The 16,448-nt window shown below is 44.3% G+C and overlaps 1 protein-coding gene and 1 long non-coding RNA gene across 11 annotated transcripts in view; one reads left to right on the top strand and one right to left on the bottom strand.

Moving 5' to 3' along the window:
• PITX1-AS1 (PITX1 antisense RNA 1) overlaps positions 1-16,448 on the bottom strand; it is a 207,675-nt gene that overhangs the window by 6,580 nt on the left and 184,647 nt on the right. The window lies entirely within an intron of this gene.
• MACROH2A1 (macroH2A.1 histone) overlaps positions 1-16,448 on the top strand; it is a 65,106-nt gene that overhangs the window by 25,761 nt on the left and 22,897 nt on the right. For 4 of the 10 annotated variants that reach the window (XR_012414087.1, XR_012414085.1, XM_045394246.2 and 1 more), the window contains exons 3-5: positions 3,129-3,235; positions 3,666-3,863; positions 13,050-13,157. Coding sequence is in view for 6 of the 10 variants with exons in the window: in XM_045394246.2 (XP_045250181.1) it covers positions 3,129-3,235; positions 3,666-3,863; positions 13,050-13,157 (413 nt within the window). In the remaining 4 variants the exon portion in view is untranslated. Of the gene's footprint in view, positions 1-3,128; positions 3,236-3,665; positions 3,864-13,046; positions 13,158-13,711; positions 13,934-16,448 lie in introns of those variants that run through there. The other 6 variants (XR_012414086.1, XR_012414084.1, XM_005557818.4 and 3 more) reach the window with 3 other exon arrangements.

Genomic DNA, 16,448 nt, shown 5'->3' with positions numbered 1-16,448 from the left:
GAAAATAAAGACCACATCCTTCCCCTCCTCCCCTACCCCCAATGGCCACTGGGCCTTCTCTCAGGAAGGGCCTTCCTCTAACGTTTTGGGCAGGAAGAGGAAACAGGCCACCTCCACTTTCCTGAGAAACTACCTTCAAATGATTTTCTTGCCAAAGGGTTGGACTTAGGACTTAGCAAAACAGGTCACCACTGTGGGCATTCTCCTTCTCCCTCCCTTTCTGTTAATGAGGGGCAGGTAAAGCATTCTTAGCACATTATGGTCAAAAGATTGTAATCCATCAGCTGCCTCCTGTATATTCTGGCTCTGCAGATACCGATGGCCCAAAACTTCTCTGTGGCCTCCAAAAGGGGAAGGTTGAGGAAGGGAGGGGAAGCCAGCAAAGTGGGCTACAGCTCCGTGGTGCTCGATGTGCCTCTCAGGCCTTCCTGCTGCAAGGATTCTGCCCAGGGCCCATCATGGCTGACTCTCCCTCCTGTTCCATTGCTCCCAGGCTCTGTGTTCTTGTTGGGCTTAGACTCTTGGTTTGGTGTCCTCTTGGGCCGTGGGCAGGACAGTGGCATTGCGGATGTGCTCTCCCGTCTATGAACATAGGAGAATGAAGGGCAAGCTGGGCTGGCCAGGCAGGCGCTTCTGCATTCACGGTATCCAGGGCCCAAGGTCACATAGGCATCACAGGCACCTTTTTGGCCTGGCCAAGATGGACCCATCACTGCTGGGCATTGAGACAGTACCACGATCAATGATAAGGTAGCTTCAGTGAAACTGCTGGGTGGCCATCTCCCTGCTCCACTGGTAAACTAAACTGTGCTGACACTGGTACAGGGAAAGGAGTAGCTTTGTGGAGACTGATGGGTGAAAGTGGGAAATGTGAGCCCCTCCACAAGATTCCATGTAAGCACTGGCTATCTTGCCTTCCACCCTGTCTTGGTTTTGTGGCTCTCACACGTATAAAGCCCAGGTAAGGGACCCTGTGGCATTCTTTATCACTCTCTGTATCACTGGCATGTGTATCCCTGCAGGCCTGGGAACACTGAGAAGACAGGGGCCTCATGGTGTGTTGGGTCCTTCCTGCCAAGCACAGAGTTGTGTGTCATCAGTGTGGTGATTACCGAGCAAAGGAATTCCTGCCTTGGATTTAGGGGGAAACCTGCTGTTTCAAGTGTGTCTGATCTCCTCCCGCCCCCACCCCCAAAGCTAATACGAGAGTTTCCTTGAGTAGCCAAGCAGTTTTTTAGCTTTACACACATACAGCAGATTTTTTGCATTGGGTTGAGCTGTTAGTACCTCTTAAAAATGTATGCCCTGTGTCATACTGTAAATTTTTAACACATGATTTTCGTGCAGCTAGAATTTTGTTCCTAGTTATTTCATAATGATTCTTGAGTGCTGATGTTGCTGGAGAAATATAGTGTTTACAACATAACTAAATATTAGAAATTCTTTAGTACTGGAAGGAGGTCAGACTTGAGTTGGGCCCAGAAGGGTGGCCCAGAAGGGTAGCCTAGAATGACATCCCAGTATGGGCAGAATTGCAGAAGTGGAGAATATAAGATCCATTCTGGGTCTATCCGTATGCCTCACTAAGAAAACAAGGAGACAGTGATGAGGTTGACAGGTTACCAAGAGAACTGTAATGCCAAGGAGAAAACCAGGTCTTGCCAAAGGGTACTTCCTAATTCCCACCATCTTTGGTGCTGTGGAAAACCTGTCTTGTCATGTGAGACTGTGCCCAGGTGGCAGGTAAATCAACTCTAACTTAGTACTAACTATGGGTTATGCTCATAGCCCTTCTAGTTTTTCTTTTCTCTCATACATTTCATTTTGAAAAACTTCAGACATACAGAATGTCAAGAATACTCTTTATTTCATCACCTTACATACTTATTTCCTTGTGTTAAGAACTTTTAAAATTTATTATTTTCACAATTTTTAAATATACATGATTGTTAACTATAGTTACCATTCTGCACAATAGATCATTAAAACTTCTAACTGAAACTTTATGTCCTTTGACCAGCATTCACCCCGACCCCACCCCCAGTCCCTGATTACACATAGAAATGAATTCATGCTATATTTTCCATCTGTACCTGGCTTATTTCACTTAGCATAATGTCCTCCAGGTTTATCCATGTTGTTGCAAATGACAGAATTTCCTTGAAATTCTGTCTTATAAACATTATGAGAATGTTCTTATAATCATATACCTGGATTTAACAACTCTTAACATTTTGCCATATTTGCTTTATTCCTTAGAGCTTTTTCAGGATGGAGGGCAAGTTGTAGGCATCAAGATGCTTCACCCTAAATACATCAGCATGTATCTCCTAAGGGTGCTCCCTACAGAATGGCAATACCATTATCACACTTAAGAAAATTAATTACTCCCTGGGTCTGATACCCAGTCCACATTCAGATCTCTTCAGTTGTCTCCAAAATGAGTTTCCTAGCTTTTATTAAAAGAATCAGGATTTCATCAAGGAGTGACACATTATATTTGGCCGTTATGTCTTTTTAGCCTTTTGAATCTACAATACCTCCCCGCACCCCCACACACACCCTTTAAAAAACGTATTTATGACATTGACTTTGTAAAGAATCCAGTCACATCCTTCTAGTTTTGCATCCAGATGTGCAGGCATTCAGCATTGATGTAATCAACAAAGATTGGTTAACAGGCCTCCTCAACAGCAAGCCATCCTGTCCTTGAAACCCTATAAGCAGACATGGTATACTCTCAGGGACCACGCTGAAGACTTTGGGTTTGGCCCTGGTGACATCTGCAGTGCTGACTGCAAGCACCCTTTCTGGGAAATGGGAGCTGGAACTGGGTTCAGATCTCAGCCCTCCCACTCACTCACTGAGTGATCTTCGGCTGGTCCCTTCTCCTCCCTCAGCTTCAATTCCTTCATCTCCCAAACAAGGGCATTGTACCTGGGGCTTCCTAGGTCATACTCAGCTTTGCCATTCAGCACCTCTGTGACTCTGCCCACAGCTTTTCACCTCAGGGTAGCTGCTTCCTGAAGTAGCTGCCTGTGCCCATTCCTGGCACTGTGAACATGGGGACTGGGGCGGGGACACATGGTCCTCTAACATGACCATACGCTCATCTCTGCTCCCCACAGCGGAGATTCTGGAGCTGGCTGGCAATGCAGCGAGAGACAACAAGAAGGGACGGGTCACACCCCGGCACATCCTGCTGGCTGTGGCCAATGATGAAGAGCTGAATCAGGTATGGGGCTCTCCCATCTCCCACTGATGTTTGAGCAGGTGGTCATACTGCCCAAGAAACATAGCTGAGTGGCTTTGGTGTTGGCTGGTTATGAAAGGTGTGGACTGCAGGATTAATTAGCAGCTTCCCTGCCTCCCATGGCAGTTTTTCCCCAAGGCCTTATTGGGAGTGTTGGGGGAAGCAGGATAAAACAAGGTATTTGGCTCTCCCAGAAGGAGAGAGATGATCTAAATTCCATTTGAGTGAGGGACTCTGGGGACTGGATCCCTGAGCAGTGAGCCTGAGTCCTGGCAGCATCCTCATGGAGGATGCCATGGAGGAAGGAGCTGCACCAACCCAAAGCAAAAGACTGTCCTGGGCAGGGCTGGCTTCTTGAAGGTTAGAAGCAGGGTATCTGGCTCACCATCTGCTATTCTGGTTTTCCTGAAAGCTGCTAAAAGGAGTCACCATAGCCAGTGGGGGGGTGTTACCCAACATCCACCCTGAGTTGCTAGCGAAGAAGCGGGGATCCAAAGGAAAGTTGGAAGCCATCATCACACCACCCCCAGCCAAAAAGGCCAAGTCTCCATCCCAGAAGAAGCCTGTGTCTAAAAAAGCAGGAGGCAAGAAAGGGGCCCGGAAATCCAAGGTACGTGATTTGGCTGGAATGTATGAAGTGGAATAGGATGGGGTACAGATAAACAGGGTTACCAGGCCTCCCCGCCACCGTTCCCCTGTGGGCTCATCCCACTGATGGGAGAGAATAAAGGAGGAACATGTAGGAGCTGATTACACTCCAGAAGGGCTAATCCAATACAAGTAGCCAGAGTCAGGAGGCCCTCCCAGAGTCTGGACCCAGTTGAAGGACAGAACCCCTGTGGGCAAAGTGGATGGATGGTGGGCTTTCAGGGATAGCCTCAAGCTGGAAGGACTCCCAAGCTGGCCCTTTCAGGGAGATGCACACACCTGTGGGAAGGGGGCTTCCCTGTGCTAGGGGACAGCCACTGTCTAGTCCTGTGGCCAGCTGCCTGCATACCCTGATGCTCAGTTGCAGAACTCTCGTGTTGCCATGGCTGCATGTCTTCCATAAGGGCGCTCCAGACAGTTCACTCTAGAATGGTTGTTTCTGTCAAGGAGGAAAATGGACGTATTACTCAGGTGCTTCTTCCTGGGCCTAACTTGGATTGGCTGGGTCCTAGGTGCTGGAAACCCTCTCATTAGTATCATCTGATGTCGTCTTGGGTGGGGAAGGCCAGCAGACTCCAGGTCATGATCCTCAGTGTAGAGGAGCACCCTCCGGAGGTCCAGGCCTGTGACTGCTGTGCTCACCTGTCTGAGCAGGAGCTGGAGACTACAAGGCAACTGGGATACATTTTCTGTGTTCCTTTGCCGAGTCCTACCTGTCAGCTGTTGTCATAGCCTCCAGAGCCAACAAACAATGGACAGTGCCACCAAAGCTTGGTCTCTAAGAAAATGGAATCTAGAGGCTGCCCTGCTCTGAGGTACCCCTTAAGGAGTCCTCCTTCTGGCCTCCCGCCAGATCAGGAGGAAATTACCCCTGGCAGAAGGTGACCTCTGTATTTTGCAAGACTCTCAAGAAGAAGTTCCTGGAAATGCCCTGTGGAATCTAATGATGCAGTGTCAGGAATTTCTTCCTACATGAGCCCAAATCCTCTTACCTGAGTGAGACAGTGAGGACACCTTCCCAGGACAGGCTCAAGGAGCTGTGACCAGGTAGACAGAGCTGTCCTGTCAGCATGTCCTCTCCTTTGAGCCTGCCTGTGCCTCAGGCAGATTGGCTTTCACCCGCATGCAGGGACATCTTCTGTGACCCCCCAACCTTCTCACATCCACACTGTTTGTGGAGCTTTCTTTAGTTGAGGTGGAAGAGTCTGTATTTCTTTGCATGCACAAAATCTAAATTCCTCTTGCCAAATTGCCACCCACCCTTAGGCCCAGAATCACTCCCAGCTCTTTGAGAGAGAAATCCAATATTGAGTGTCCTGTAAGTTATTTCCAGACACTTGCATTCCACCTAGCTCACAAGTCCTGGAAGAGGCTTGAGGCCAGGCAGGGATTTCACAGAATGCTCCACTGCTCATTCCTGCTAACTATAGAATTAGCAGATTGGACAGTTTCTTTTTCCCTTTCAACATTTGCAGTTGGGAGGAGGGCAGGGAAGGGAAGGCAGGAGGAAAGTGCTTGTGCAACCCTTTTTAAATGTTAAAAAGGCAATGAAGATATTGAATCTATCTTTTGATTATGAGCCCCAGAGACCTGGCTGCCCACAGAGCAGGGCCCTTGGTGCTGAGGACCAGCAGGGGCAGGACCATGTCCTCAGCTTAGCCTTTGCCCTGGCTGTGTCCTGAGCCATCGCCCTCCTTCATGCGTTCACTGTTGATATTTGAGTGGGTCTCTCAGATGCCAGTATCTGCTGGCAAACCTGGGCTGAATCTTGTTCCCGTTACTCTAGTCTTTCTCTAGTAGTTTTTGTTGTATGACTTTCTGAACTTTCCAATTTACTAAACACTAGGAATTCATCTTACTTTTTGGACTTGAAATATTTGGAGCGGGGGTGTCTTTAGCTCCTAGTAGCTATATTTGGAACTTAGTGTTTCTAATAACCATATGCCAATAATCACTCGACCACTCAACTTTTCCCTTGATTACAAAAGCAGGAAGTCTGTTATGGTGGTCTGTTTTTCTTCCACACAATAAAACACATTGTCTGCTTACTGTACCAGTGTTTGGCTAACATTAAACCCTGGGGGAAGCTGAAATTGGAACCGTGAACAGCTAATTTTCAAAACATTTGTTTAATGTAAATTGTGGTGTCAGCTCCCAGAAACAGCAGAAAACCCTGCATCTCTAGGTTTAAGTGGAATGTTCTGAAAATAACCTTTCCAGGGACATGCAGAGAAAGCGTTAGTAACATGCTAAAGCACTTGTAGTGAGAGTTGGTATTTTTCAGGTGTCAACACTTGAATTCCAAATCATAATTTTCCCCACATAATTTGGAGGCTTTGAAAATCTCAGTTGTGACAGCTGAGTCAGCTATAGTGGAAATGGTTGGAGAAGGCAACAAACTGCACCAGGGGCTGGGTGTCCAGAGCCCTGGCTGTACACTAGGGCTCCCACTCTCCACTTGGGTGCCTTCAGGCAAGTCTGTTCCCTCTCTGTGCCTCAATTTACCTCCACCCATAGAATGATTGGGTCCATTCCAGCCTTACAATTCAGTAACCATATGCATATTACATAATGTTTTTCAGTAGGGCATATGTATGAGTTTGAACAAAAGAGTATGCAGTAAAAAAAATTTTGCTCCCACTGTAGTCCCTCACCCTACTTCTCCCCAGGGCGCACTCAACGAGTTTTTATGTCTCCTTTCAGACAGTCTATGCATATAAAAGCATATAGAGGTATAAATCCCTCCCCATCCTACTTGCTCTTTTTTTTTTAAATAAAAAATCATATGACCCCCCTATTTTAGCAGTGTGGCATAGTGAGTAAGAGTGCAGGCTCTGGGGCTAGCCATTTCCTAGCTGCATGATCTTGGCAGGTTGCAGAACATCTCTGGTGTTCAGTTTCCTCATCTTTAAAAAGCAGATGTAACACAAGGTGGTTGTGAGGCTTAACAGAATTCATGGAAGTGCATAGAATAGTGTCTGGCACCTGTGTTCACTGCCCGTCACTCTCGGGGCAGTCCTTCCATGTCTCTGCATGTAGAGCTGCTTTAGTGTTGCATGGGATGACTGGTCACTTATGTGATATATAAAACCAGTGTAGCCAGCCGAATTAGTCCATTCTTATACTTCTGTAAAGAAAGGCCCGAGACTGAGTAATTTATAAAGAAAAGCAGTGTAATTGACTCACAGTTCCACATGACTGGGAAAGCCTCAGGAAACTTAGAATCACAGCAAAAGGCACCTCTTCACAGGACAGCAGGAGAGAGAGGAGCAAGCAGGGGAAATGCCAGACACTTATAAAACCATCAAATTTCATGAGAACTCATTCACTGTCATGGGAACAGCTCAGGGGGGAACCACCCGCCATGATCCATTTACCTCCATCTGGTCCCACCCTTGACACATGGGGATTATGGGGATTACAATTTGAGGTGAGATTTGGGTGGGGGGCACAGAGCCAAACCATATCATCACCCTTCTACAAGTGGACTTTTAGATTGTTCTAGCATTCATTCTGACAAACAGTAACTGTCATTGTTTGTGGGTCTCTGTCCTCACGTGCAAGTAAATGTATAGGATAAAGTCCTCAAAGTGAACTTACTGAGGCAAAGAGTGAGTATATTTTTAACTTTGGCTATTACTCACTTTTGGGGCATTTAACTACATTAATCTCAAAAACCACCTCATCTTTTTAATGTTTAGTACTGAGTTTTTAAAAAATGAATATTCATTTGGCCAATTTGTATCTAGTCTGTATACACTAGTTACTATTCTCAGTAGTGGGGATGTGGCAGAGAACAAAGTCCCTGCCCTCCCTCAGTGTTCAGGGAGGATGTACAGATTCATTACAGAAGGCGGGAGGGAGTAGCTGCTATGACAAAAATAAAGTGGCATGATGGCAGAGCCAGTATTATTTTACATAGGCAGTGAGGTGAGGTTGCTGCCATGATACTGGAGCGGAGCCCCAGCAGAGTAAGGTATTTGGCCATTCAAGTGACTGGGGGCAGAGAGCTCCTGGCAGAGGAGTGGCAAGTAGGCCTGAGGTGGGAGCATGCCTGGCCCCTCTTAAGAGAACGTGACAGGACTTGCCTGCGGGCTCCCTAACGTTTTTGTAACATGGATACTTTTGGCAGTGAGGGAAGCCTAGGGACCCTTACTCGAGATAAAGATTCCAAATGCATAAAATAAAATACCTAAAATTCAAAGGAAACTATGCCTAATTTTGTCCCTTAGGTTAAGATCCATCAGAATGTACACTAAGAATCATAGGATAACTTTTACGGGATCTCTAAGAAGCCAGTTTTTGCCAAACTTTTGAATAATAATGATCTCACCAGGGATTTTTTCAAACACAAACCATCAACAAACCTCACCCTATCCCCATATGAAAACTACCCTCCTAGATCATAAATACAGGCTTGCTCCTCACCACCCGGCAAAAGCCCAAGGTGATTTTCGTAGAGTGCCTCTTTTTCTTGTTGAGGAATAAATATTTAAACTGCAAATTGAGTGATTAATGTTCTGGTAAGGGAAGCCAGTGAAAGGAATTGGTTCGTTTGAGAAGCTACTATTACAAAAATTTGCTGGCCTTCTATTGAAATTTTAGGCTGTTCAAACATTAGAATAAGAGACTAAATATAGGTAAACGTGGGGTGATGATTTTACGTAAGTCTTTCTGGATGCTCAGTTCTACAGATTCTTAAATGTCACCCAGCTGACTCTGACCTAACAGGTTTTCTGCTCAGAACAAAGCCGGGCAGGTGTCCAATACATGGAAATTTATGGGTTTATAGGAAAATATAAAATTATAACAGTCTTTTTGGAACTGAAAGGCAGGATTGCTTGCTAACTTTTATTTCCCCCAAACTGAGATATGAAAATAATCTACCACTTAGTATCACCATTTCATAGAAGAAAGGGCATGTTTTTAAATTATACTTTAAGTTCTAGGATACATGTGCACAATGTGCAGGTTTGTTACATAGGTATACATGTGCCATGTTGGTTTGCTGCACCCATTAACTCATCATTTACATTAGGTATATCTCCTAACGCTATCCCTCCCCCAGCCCCTCACCCCCTGACAGGCCCCGGTGTGTGATGTTCCCCGTCCTGTGTCCAAGTGTTGTCATTGTTCAGTTCCCACCTATGAGTGAGAACATGCGATGTTTGGTTTTCTGTCCTTGTGATAGTTTGCTCAGAATGATGGTTTCCAGCTTCATCCATGTCCCTACAAAGGCCATCTGACAAAGGGCTAATATCCAGAATCTACAAAGAACTTAAACAAATTTACATGAAAAACTAAAACAACCCCATCAAAAAGTGGGCAAAGGATATGAACAGACACTTCTCAAAAGAAGACATTTATGCTGCCAACAGACACATGAAAAAATGCTCATCATCACTAGTCATCAGAGAAATGCAAATCAAAACCACAATGAGATACCATCTCACGCCAGTTAGAATGGCGATCATTAAACAGTCAGGAAACAACAGGTGCTGGAGAGGGTGTGGAGGAACAGGAACGCTTTTACACTGTTGGTGGGAGTGTAAACTAGTTCAACCATTGTGGAAGACAGTGGTGATTCCTCAAGGATCTAGAACTAGAAATACCATTTGACCCAGCAATACCATTACTGGGTATATACCCAAAGGATTATAAATCATGCCGCTATAAAGACACATGCACATGTATGTTTATTGCAGCACTATTCACAATAGCAGACTTGGAACCAACCCAAATGTCCATCAATGAGAGACTCGATTAAGAAAATGTGGCACATATACACCATGGAATACTAGGCAACCATAAGAAAGGGCATTTTAATACCAAAACATTAGGAAGAGACATAATTTCAGACAATAGGCTTTATGAAAAATTTGGGCACAGTTGCTATGATTTGAATGTGTTAACATCTCACAAGACAACTGTGCTGACCTTAAGCACCTGCTCTGTTGTCCTGTCGGGTGGGAACCTTGAAGGGAAGAGGCAGAAGTTCTTTGCCAAGTGGGCGGGCTATATAGGACCAGGTAGTGATGGCTTGTCTCTAGAGTGCTTTACTACTTTCTAAGGCCAATCGTTTAATCAGGAACTCTCCAGTCTTAGTCTCATTTTCTTACTTTCCTTCCCTTTCCCTTCCCTTTCCCTTCCCTTTCCCTTCCTTCTCCCTCCCTTCCCCCTTCCCTCCCCCTCCCCCCCCCCTCCCCTTCTCTCCCCTTCCATTTTTGGTAGCAGTGGGGTTTTGCTGTGTTACCCAGGCTGGTATCCTCTGGCCTTGGCCCCCAAAAGTCTTGGGATTACAGGCGTGAGCCACCACTCCCAGACCCAGTCTTATGTTCCAAATAAGGAATCTAAGGCTTAGGGAAAGGGAGCAGTTTTCCCACGGTCACGCTGTTAGGGGAGTCAGGACCCAAATACAAAACTTAAGAGTTCAAACTTCAGAATAGTATCACTTTTATGTCCTCTGACCATTTTTAACAGTTGGAAAGTTTACATTATTTTCTCCTTATTTCTCTTTTGCTTACCCCACAAACTTTCATCTTAATGTAACACATTTCTATTCTGTTTTTTAGTTCTGCAACAAAAATAATGTATATAAATTTCAATTTTGAAGAAGTTTTTTTTTTTACTTTTATAAAAGTGCTAAATAGTAGATTCTACAAGATTGGATAGTTAGCACATTTATTAATAATATACAATTGATCAAACTGACAAATGCATTACAAATTCTAATAACTGTTAAGGAAAAGTAAAATTTTATTGGAAAAGCATCTTGTAATGGGCTGGGTGGATTTTTTTCCCCCTAACTAGTTCAAGTATCCTCAGTTGAATATTACTTATTGTTGAAATGAAACAGGGCTCAGCCTATTTTTATATATTTCTAGATATGAATGTCTGGAAAATCTTCACTAAAAAAAATTGAAATGGAAACGGTTTTCTTATAGCAACATCATTCAGTCCTCTGAACTCTTTGATATATGCCAACAGTACATAGTGTAATCTCATCAATTTGTTGTAATAAACGTTTTATTTTAGAATAGCATTAGATTTACATAGGGTTACAAAGGTAGTACAGAGAGTTCTCGAATATCCCTCACCCAGTTTCCCCATTGTTAACATCTCACATAACCGTGGTACACATGGACACAGTGAGGAAATCAATGCTGTTCCATTACTGTTAACTTCACCAGTCTATTTTCTGAAGATCTATCAGCTATTAACTCAATTAGGTATTGCTTCAGTTTTGTTGAAAGCGGGATTAAAAACACCTGACTTGTGAAAGTCTGTTATACCGCCTTTCCTATTCTTGGCTCCTGAAAAGTATACCAAAAAGTGTGTCACCAAGATTTACCGTATAGTTGTTGATTATACCTGTTTCTCTTTCACTCATCAAATGGTAAACACTCAATAGGAAAATCAAAATAGTGATAATTGTAATGTATCTTTGCCAGTACTATATTTCTTGATAAAATGCTTTTTCTCTCATTTATAGTGTAACCTTGGAACTTCAGATTTAGCTCACTAAATATGGGAAAAATGTTTGCCATATAACATAATTGCTAAATCAGCCCTTGTTGTTAAAAGCCGTTAGCAAAATTAGACCTTACTTTTCATTGTAAGTAAAAAATGTTAATATGCTCATATTAATGAATTTGAATCCTAAATAGGCAAATGGATAGGACACAGGCCTTGCCCTGAGTTTATTCAGATTTATTCTTCAGGAAGGCATGGCCATCTGTAATATTTCTCACCCCTTCTTTCTGGATTTCCTCCCACTAGACCCTCCCTCAGGAGTGAAGTACTTTTTGTTAATAATTTGGGGAAGGGAAAGGTGAAGTGTCTAAATGAAAACCGATGTTGTTCTCACTATCCTTACTCTACAATTTATTTTAATGCAGAAAATCTCCAAATTAGCCAGAGTATCAATTTCTTTTTTTTTTTTTTTTTTTTTTTTTTTTGAGACGGAGTCTGGCTCTGTCGCCCGGGCTGGAGTGCAGTGGCCGGATCTCAGCTCACTGCAAGCTCCGCCCCCTGGGTTTACGCCATTCTCCTGCCTCAGCCTCCCGAGTAGCTGGGACTACAGGCGCCCGCCACCTCGCCTGGCTAGTTTTTTGTATTTTTTAGTAGAGATGGGGTTTCACCGTGTTCGCCAGGATGGTCTCGATCTCCTGACCTAGTGATCCGCCCGTCTCGGCCTCCCAAAGTGCTGGGATTACAGGCTTAAGCCACCGCGCCCGGCCAGAGTATCAATTTCTAATACAGGCTTTGTCCTTAATACAAATATGCCAAAAACATGCATCCCTACTCCCACAGTGGTGTGCCATATTAATATTTACTCTGGGAAGTGAGAGGAGGGTAGTTATGAAAGGAGCTCTGGTGTGGAATCTTGACCACAGGTGTAGATCCTTCTTAGGGCAGATCAGTTGTAGGAAAATGTTAGGAAGCAGACGATCGGAAAGCTGGTTTCTTAAACTCTCCATGTCATGTACCTCTCTCAGAAGATCCTTGGGAACTCCAGGGCATATATATTTCAGTCTTAATGATGCTGAGGAAGAAGTTGAAGACCAAGCCAAGAACCATGCCCACTACTGGGTTCAGGGGGTCCCCAGAGAGACAGATGGTTCACCACAGCCACCACATGCATCCTTCTCTAACGCTGGCTTTAATGAAGGAGGGTGGAAGCGAGTCTGACCTTCTGGAGTCAGGAAGGTTGGAGGGTTATAGTCCTTAGTCTGCTTTTTGAGAACTAGTGACCTAGAACAGTTTTTCCTCTTAAGCTTTAATAGTATTGCAGACATCTAGAAAGGAAAGACACTTGAAGATCCTTAATTAAGAGACATTTACTTGGTCTGAATTTATGAAAATGGTTCTATTCTAAATGATCACTGTAAAGTGAAGTTTTACCTTTAAGTGACTGTTTTTTTTTTTTTTAAGATCATAAAGTGATTAAAATATAACAACACACTCCATAGAACTCTTGTACCTCAAAATGAGTCAGAGCTCCCCCTTGGAGAAATGCTGAGAACTGGTTGTGGTTTAGTTTCCTGTTTCCCCTTGGGTGTTATGGGTGAGGCTTGGGAGCTGCCTCTCTGTTAGGATGCCTGTGTCTGTGTGGCCCACATTCTGACCCTTCCGTCTGTGCAAGAAGAAGCAGGGTGAAGTCAGTAAGGCAGCCAGCGCCGACAGCACAACCGAGGGCACACCTGCCGACGGCTTCACAGTCCTCTCCACCAAGAGCCTCTTCCTCGGCCAGAAGGTAGGCAGATGCGCGGCCTCAGTCTACTCGAGGGACCCAAGGGACAGATGGGCACAGGCCATCTCCACTGGAAGGCTGGGGGGGTCCCGGGGGCCACTCCCAGCCTTGTGGGTAGACAGAGTGCGCCGTGAGCTTTGGGAGTGGCCTCAGAGAGGGCTAAGTGCTGGGGAGGCCACAATGCTGAGGGAGGACTCTGGCAGCTGGGGAAGGGAGACAGTGGTAAAAAAGAAGAGGGCAGGAGGCTCCTGTGGGAGATGGAGACCCTTGGTTAGTCTGGAGGAGGAGCTGCTTCTGTGGGATAAACTGGTCATCAGATAGCACCAGCCAGGGAACTAGGCAGAAGTCAAGCCCTGGTGGTGGAAGGTGAACAATCTAGCCAGTAGCCTGCTTGTCCTGGGGGGCACTAAAGGTAGAGCCTCAGGTCTGATGCAGGCCTCTACAGGGGATTGTTTTCAGACTGTACTGATGGGTGCACTGGGTTTCTTCACTGAACCACCAGATGACTCTTCCAGTTAATTGTTTGTTTGTTTTAACCATGGGCAATATATTTTCAGCCGCCCCAGTGATGCAACTTTGCCAGGACGCCATGGTTTTGTAAAAGATGATTCACTTTTATTGAAAATAAAAATGATGCAAAGGCTTTTAAGACCTGAGAATGAGAGTTAACTAATATTTCTTTATTGACACCAAAAAAGGGGTGGGAAGAAAGAATTAAGATCTTCTTAATTTTTTAATCCTATACTTAAAAAATTAAAGGAATGAATTTGACCTTCCAAGTTAATCTGTGTTTAGTTTGAATGTGGTAACAAACTTGGATCTGAAGCTGCATCATTTTTAAACCCTCACTGTCAATTTCTTTTGCATCACAGTGACACGGTTCCCTCGCTCACGTCATTGCAAGTTCTCCTCCTACCCCCTTCCCTCTTTCTGTCACTAATTGCACTCTCTCTCATGATGCAATTCCTGTGGTGGACTCTGTGTTCCAGAAAATAACCATTACTGTTTACATTTTTAACCATTCTCTGTATTTTGTATGCATTTTTTCAAAAGAAAAAGTAGCACTAGTTGTCATCTTAAGGTCTGGGGCTTTGAAAGTTTTTGTTTAAAATATTTTTCATTCCTTTAAAAATTTTGATTCAGCAGTGAAGACAACTGCCCGGGTCTACTTTCACCCCTGTAATATCCTTGGGTAATGTATTGAAAGTTAATGTGACCCATCCACATTGCTTCCGTTTGAAATACAGAGCAGTTCAGCCCCTGGGGTCACCTTCTACCTCTTTTCCCCACTCTGGCCTTAGGCACTCCCACCCTGGCCTCTCCCCTCCCTGTGTTCTTGCTACCTCCTGCCAGCCACTCCAAAGGCAGCCTCAAATCAGAATTCCTCATACCTCCCTTGCTGGATGAACTAAAATATTTCCAAAGTAGCAGCAAATATGGCTGTAAAAATGTCCATGCAAAATGCAGATGCCCTTCTTGTTGCTGTGATCTTCTGAAAGAAATGGGATCGCGGCCTCCTCTGGGCTCTGTTTGTGAGCCCTGGAGGGGAGGGGGCAAAGGCCACAGACATCTTGCTGGCTTCTCCCAAGAGCCAGAAACATGTCAGCTCTCAGCAACATAACTCTTCTTTTTCAGATAAACCTGGTCTCAGGGCCAGGTGTCACACGAATAAAAATAAAATACAGTAGAGTAAAATTTTGGCTAATACTGACTGTTCCCTACTCAGAGTTGGTAGGATAAGGATACAAACAGCCATAGAAAAGTGATGGTACTCTATAATAAATTGCAAACATATCATTTAATGTTATTTTAAAAAATGGAGAACAAAAGCAGTGAGCTTAACAGTGAAACTAATGTGCTTATCTTGACTTTTGGAGGGAAAATCTGAAAGGAATGGTTAAGCTGGAACCCCCAGTATAAAATAGTCAGCCATAAGAGAAGGGGTTGAATGTAGACCCAGACAGACCACCTAGCCTTCTTTCCCATATCACCCCCTTTTAAGTGGTGAAAACAAAACACCAAGCTACCAAGAAACTGCCCTTCCTGTTGAATGTGCTTGCGACTTTATGACCCAAGATTCACATATCCAGGAAGAGGCACCCAAAGATCTAGTGCTGCAGACACTGCTCAGCAGAATAAACAGCATGTTTCCAAAGTAAAGCAGCATCTTAAGTCTGCCTAAGCACCAGTGTTAGAAACTAGGGTTCCAACTGCCCTTTCTGGAACCCTACACCCCTGCAGCATGAGATGGAGTGAGCGTTGATACATTAGAGCATTATTTTGAAGCATTACTTTCTGGCTTTTTATTGGCTATTACTGTCAGGTGAAAATCATGGCATATAGTGTAAAAAAGCCAAAAATCATGAAACTGACACAGTTTTTACAAAAATCACATTTAAAATATTATAGACATTAACTTTGACTTGGAGTTTAGGAAATGTTTCAAAAGGGGTACTTTAGAATGGTGACTATAGGTACCCTGTGTCCTGTGAATCTCATTTTTCTATCTGTGACATTGAAACCAGTGCTTGAAGATTGCAAGCAAGCTGGGATGGAGAAAGGTGATATTGTGCGTGCTACAGCCCTGTAAGGCATGGTTGCTAAGCTACTTAGGAGGCATGGCCCAGGCTTAGGAGCCTGACCATTGATGTTAATGATGTATTTCACATACTGAAGTCTCAGGAGTCATCACAGCCATTACTCTCTGATTTTGCCCAATCTTCACACAAATTGTTGAATTGTTTTAAAAAGGAAATCAGTGCTGTGAATCTGAGTCAACTAAATGCTTTTGCTTTGTGTTCAGCCAAGATTTGCAGCCTTTTTTCAGAGGTTTTACAGTTTTCAGAAAAAACATTTCTAATGTGTCTAATGTGTCAGTAGTAGTAAATGCTTTAAGTTTCCTTGGTAGAGTCAGTATTATTTGAAGGAGTTGGGAAGGCAGTCTGAGGCTGTGACAAGTCTCCTTACCTCCCAAATGATCAAGATGGCAACCCCAGCTCACAGGCCATTCAAGGCAGGCGTAACGTACCATAGGTTTTCTCCCTTTGATCCACACACCCTTCTCCTGGGGGCTGGAAGAACTGTGAGGAGAAAGGGAGCTCTTGAAGTTGAAGCAACAGTGAGGGAGAAAAACCATTCACCCCTCCCCGCCACTATGGCTGAGGACTGGCTTCTGAGATAGTTTAGGAAACTGACAAAGCCATGAAGGAATGGCTCAGCTATTGGCCATCTGGACATCCAGCAGTGTCTATCCATGTCCTTATCTTTGTGGGGCTCTTTCTAACTGGATACACT

Source organism: Macaca fascicularis, chromosome 6 (genome assembly GCF_037993035.2).
Source record: "Macaca fascicularis isolate 582-1 chromosome 6, T2T-MFA8v1.1".
Classification (NCBI taxonomy): domain Eukaryota; kingdom Metazoa; phylum Chordata; class Mammalia; order Primates; family Cercopithecidae; genus Macaca; species Macaca fascicularis.
Note: the sequence above shows the minus strand (reverse complement) of the source record. Positions and strands in the feature narration are given on the sequence as shown.